Source organism: Physcomitrium patens, chromosome 25, assembly GCF_059467195.1.
Source record: "Physcomitrium patens ecotype Gransden chromosome 25, ASM5946719v1, whole genome shotgun sequence".
Taxonomy (NCBI): domain Eukaryota; kingdom Viridiplantae; phylum Streptophyta; class Bryopsida; order Funariales; family Funariaceae; genus Physcomitrium; species Physcomitrium patens.
Window position 1 is genome coordinate 16,500,236 of NC_143434.1, and position 4,884 is coordinate 16,505,119.

At 41.4% G+C, this 4,884-nt stretch overlaps 1 protein-coding gene across 1 annotated transcript; it reads left to right on the forward strand.

Moving 5' to 3' along the window:
- Nucleotides 1–747: 747 nt before the first annotated feature.
- LOC112277122 (equilibrative nucleotide transporter 3) lies at nt 748–3,389 on the forward strand. Its single transcript, XM_024509119.2, has 9 exons — nt 748–933; nt 1,147–1,254; nt 1,363–1,518; nt 1,659–1,802; nt 1,911–2,016; nt 2,146–2,312; nt 2,432–2,592; nt 2,685–2,952; nt 3,068–3,389. The coding sequence occupies exons 1-9, from the start codon at nt 910–912 to the stop codon at nt 3,173–3,175; spliced, it is 1,242 nt and encodes a 413-aa protein (XP_024364887.1). The 5' UTR covers nt 748–909; the 3' UTR covers nt 3,176–3,389.
- Nucleotides 3,390–4,884: the final 1,495 nt, after the last annotated feature.

Below are 4,884 nucleotides of genomic sequence, written 5' to 3' on the forward strand. Positions count from 1 at the left end.
GTGTGTGTGTACTTGCTGGTTCTGCCGTGAATGCCACAGCAGCTGCGCTCTTTAATGCACGCAGTCAAACCATTCATCTAAAATCTTTGGTTCTGAGGATTCAGGAAGACCACATTACTATATTTTGTCATACTCCCTCAATTCTTATTGATTATCGCCAAAGTCGGTGATAAGATTCATGTAACTAAAATGAACAAACCAAGCTTCCACGTGCAGCTGTCGATCCTCGAGTAGCACAAAGCTTTCCGCAGTTACAGGGGGAAAGTTCTATTTAGCTAAAGCGACCTGGTGCATTGGGTGAGTGCTGTGCATGTGTACAAACAAACTGTCAGAGAGTGCTGATATGATGTCTGCATTGACATAGCCAGAAAATCTACACAGATCCCAGCAAAGCAATTCGCAGTGGAAAAAGCTTTTAAGGACTGACAACACGCCGACCACATCTTACGTAGGTTTGGGGAAACCATCACCGAGCTCAAGAGCTTTATGTAAATGATTCGACACCTCAGGACACGCCAAGAAAAGTCTCAGATCCTAGATTGTCAACAAAGTGGCAAATCATTAGTACTTGATGCGAGTTCCAGCCTCCGATCATCACCGCTAGCAACTAAACTAGCAGAATTACAACGTGGAGTCGATTAAAAGGTGCGCAAATGTGTTGAGGATGTGCGAACATGCGCTTCGCGTGCGCTACCAACGTGTTGATGCGGCCTGTGGCATAAAGCTAATCGCATAGTTGCGTCTGCCAGGCTGTCCACGTTGCTGTGTTGCTTTCCAACTACGGCTGTAACGTGAGGTGGAGGATTCCTCACCTACTACAATCTCTACTGATAATCAAAATTCGGATATCTGTAGAATTCTTTTAGATACGTTACATGCTGCACCGCCGCAGCCCTGACAGCATTCCGGATGGCCATAATGACGCAGAAGAAGGTATGTTTCAGTCTGTGAAATTGATTCTCTTTCCGCATCATCGCACAGTGAAGTGAGTTGAAATCGGCCCGTTCATTTCGTCAATCTTGAGGGAGCATGACAGTCGTCGTGTGCGTCATGAGTCGAATGCCATTCATTTACGATTAACTCGTCATATTGCAAGAGGCTCATGTCTGTGCGTGTGTTTGCTGTGCGCGTGAGTGTGATTGGCAGGATGATCACTTCAAGGGACTTGTGGTGACCTGGTTGCTGGGTCTCACTTTCCTTTTCCCGTGGAATTCGATACTTACCATTGGCGATTACTATTACGCCTTGTTTCCTGTGAGTCTCCACATTGCTGATGCTTGGAACCTCACAATTGTCTTCTTTTACCTAACTTCTTTAAATCGATTAAACGGCTCTCAATTGGCGAGGGTTAAATTTCTGCAGGACTACCATCCATCCCGAGTGTTCACTCTGCTCTACCAGCTTCTATCGCTCATTGCTACCCTCATCTTCACTTGGTACGAGGCAAATGTCAGCACCCGATTGCGAGTCCTGTTCGGCTATGGCCCATACGCCATCCTGTTGCTACTCTTCATAATAGTAAGTACTGCTCTTCTCCCTCGCCATTCGCACAAGCTGGTACGCCATACTATATTATACAATTTTTTTTCTTTTTCGATTAAACCCTTTAACACATACTCCACATGTTTGAACCTCGCTGTGGGAATTCCTTTGCGTAGATAGATGTTTCAACTTCAGGCCATGGCGGCATTGGACCGTATGTGGGTGTGTGCGTTCTCGTTGCTGGGATCGGAATTGCCGATGGCGTTGCGCAAGGTGCAATCGTTGGTGACCTTTCGTTCATGGACCCAACCTACATTCAAGTGAGCCACTCCCCATCATCATGCATGATCTTCATTGAGGTACAATTAAATTGCAAACATAGTTAGAATGCAAACAGCTCAGAACGGAAATGCTGCCAATGGTTGCAGGCATACTCAGCTGGGCTTGCCATGTCTGGACTCGTGACATCTGGTATGCGGTTCATCACGAAAGCGGCGTTCCGAGACTCGCAGTCCGGTCTTAGAAAAGGCGCTTGTAAGACTTTTCAACCTCATCACAACCCCTCGCACATTATGGATTACGTTGCATGCTACAATCTTGCTGCAGGTTGATGCAAGTCACTCCAAACGCTGACGAAACCTCACCGTCAATGTGAGGACCCAGTGACGTTTTTCGCCATTGCGACCTTCGTAGAGGTGGCGGGCTTCGTCTTATACGCGTTTGTGTTCCCAAAACTCAACACCATCAAGGGATACCGCATCTCGGCGAAAAACCAGGGCGCGCGAACCGTCAAAGACGATCTCGATGCAGCAGGGCTGGAAGCTGATCGCGTAAGCTCCAACATTCCTACAACCCTCAGTCTCTACCCAACGCATAGATGTCGCACGAAGGCTGTAGCAACTCCCTACAGTTGCCAATCTATGACATCGCAACTGGGTGGGGTTCGCAGGACGGCGAGCCTGGCAAGCCGCCGACGCGACTGACAGTGCGGCAGCTGGGAGTACGCATCTGGGACTATCTGATCGGCCAGATCATCCTCTACATGGTGTCGCTGAGCATATTTCCGGGGTTTCTGTATGAAGACACGGGCACCCACGATCTCGGAAGCTGGTACGTCACGCATATCATAAGCCCGTCATGTTGAGCGAGGCCGTGACAGCAGCAGGGAAGGGGAGTGACGCGGTGGGGGAAGTGTCACGCAGGTATGCGCTGGTGCTAGTGGCGATCTACAACGGGGGGGACTTCGCGGGGCGGTACGTGCCGCTGTGGCGAGGGCTCAGTGACCGCGTGGTGCCGTCGCGAGTGGCGCTGCTGACGTTGAGCGCGGCGCGCGTGGCGTTCGTGCCGTTCTTCTATGTGACGGCGAAGCGAGGGGACGCGGGGTGGATGATGGCGCTGTGCGCCCTACTGGGCCTCACCGGGGGCTGGCTCTCCGTCCTCGGTTTCATGCGCGCCCCGCGCGGCTTCTCTGTCCGTCCCCTCCCCTTCTTTCATCCCCCTTCCTCGTTCCTCTCCTTTACTTTTCATCCACTTTTTCCTCTCCTTTTCATTTTGTTGTTGTTGTTGGTGGGTGGGTGTTTTGCAGGGCCCCGAGCAGAATGCCATCGGTAACCTCATGATCCTTGCTCTCATCTTCGGCCTTACGTTAGGTGTTTTATCAGGTTGGCTTTGGCTGATTGGCAAAGGGTGGTAGTTTAATTATTTCCTTGTTGCAACAAACTTACCATTACACTGTTCAACCCACGTGCAATGTAGTTTGATTAGATGTGTTCATAATAACCTAATCTTGTGTAAAATAAATGGTTGTCTTACTCCTCTTTGTTTTCTTTTCTCTTTTGAACCTTTCATATTACATGTAAAGGTATTTTGAAAAATTATAATATTCAAATTCATTTGATTATCTATAATTTTTTTTAGCCATTGGAAATCATTGTATAAAATAGCTTGGGTTTAAGACAAAGAGACAAAAAAACCCTCTTATTGGCCGTGAAGAAGAGAATTGAAGGAGCATGGAGAATGCTGGAGTACATGAGTACATGAATATGGGGCTTTTCAAGACCCGTGGTCTAGAAGAGACCTCTCTTAGAAGCTATGTTAAATTATATATATCTCATGTTGATTTTTGGAACTAAATTTATTATGTATAATGATCTTTGTTTACACAACAGTCCATATATTATTTCTTGTAAAAATAAATCATTGACACATAAGATTATTTGTAAAAAAATCTTGATTTCTATTTTAAAATTAACTTTTTAACAATTTGATTATAATTTGATAATATATATATTTTTTTAAGTGACATAAAACTTGTACATTACAAAAAAATAATTACGATTTTTATAATATTTTGATTGATAGAAGAAATCTTATTTTGCTAATTTTGTCTTATTTATATTTAGATGTTTATTTGTATAAAAATATTTATTCAGTAGGTTGGAAAATCCAACTTTTTAGCAAGATATAAAATAAAAAATTTGCATGTATGCTTTTCAATTTTTTTATATTTTTCTACTATTTCATCCACATTTGATTCCTTCAAAATCAACATTTGAACTATTTAATAAAATTGATCTTATTAGAATAAATTCAAAATATATATCTACACATATGAAAGAAATACAATTTCAAATATTTTTTGTAACTAGTTAGTAGCTATACTAATGAACTAGCAGAATAATACATACATAATTAGAAATACATCTTATAATAATATTGATACAACAATTATACACAACAAAACCAATGTTATAGCAACAAAACTACAAAAACATGTGGCAAATCTAGAAGAAGAAGTTGTCAATCTTTGTCAATAAATGAGCTATAGCTTGAAGACTTCACATAATAAAGACAAATCTAATCTCTTAAAAGAAAAGTTGAAAGAAGTGGTATTAACTATGTCTAATATCCATTTACATTGGCACTAACCACAAAGTAAGATAATAGTAATCTCTTTCTTTTTACCACACACAAATTAAAGGAGACTATTTGGTATGACTATTAATTTAGGATGTACAAAATTATGATTAGAAAGATATTAAGGAATATAATTTTTCAAATGCTTTCATCACTCTTATCTATCTTTATCTTCAAGTAACAAAATATTGTTGGACAAAAAATCCTTTATATAAAAAATTATGTATCTTGTCTTAACATCGAGTATTGTAGGTATCTCATGTTCTGTAAATACATAATTTTCTTTGGAGAATCTCCTTAATTGAGGTTTATAAGTTCTACTATATTAACAACCATATTAAAAAAAAATGATAGTTTTAATCAATAAATAATTTATCCTTATCCATGAGAATGGATTTTTTTAAAAAAATCTACTTGATTATGTAGACATTAAACCTAAATGTTATGAATATCTAGCTCTACAATTAAGAATTAGTTTTCACATAC

Bases quoted from the DNA above. Each gene is read 5' to 3' on its own strand.
- LOC112277122 (XM_024509119.2), top strand. From the start codon at position 910: ATGGCCATAATGACGCAGAAGAAG. The intron at 1,803-1,910 runs GTGAGCCACTCC...CAATGGTTGCAG, and splicing joins TGGACCCAACCTACATTCAA to GCATACTCAGCTGGGCTTGC. The intron at 2,017-2,145 runs GTAAGACTTTTC...GTGAGGACCCAG, and splicing joins CGGTCTTAGAAAAGGCGCTT to TGACGTTTTTCGCCATTGCG.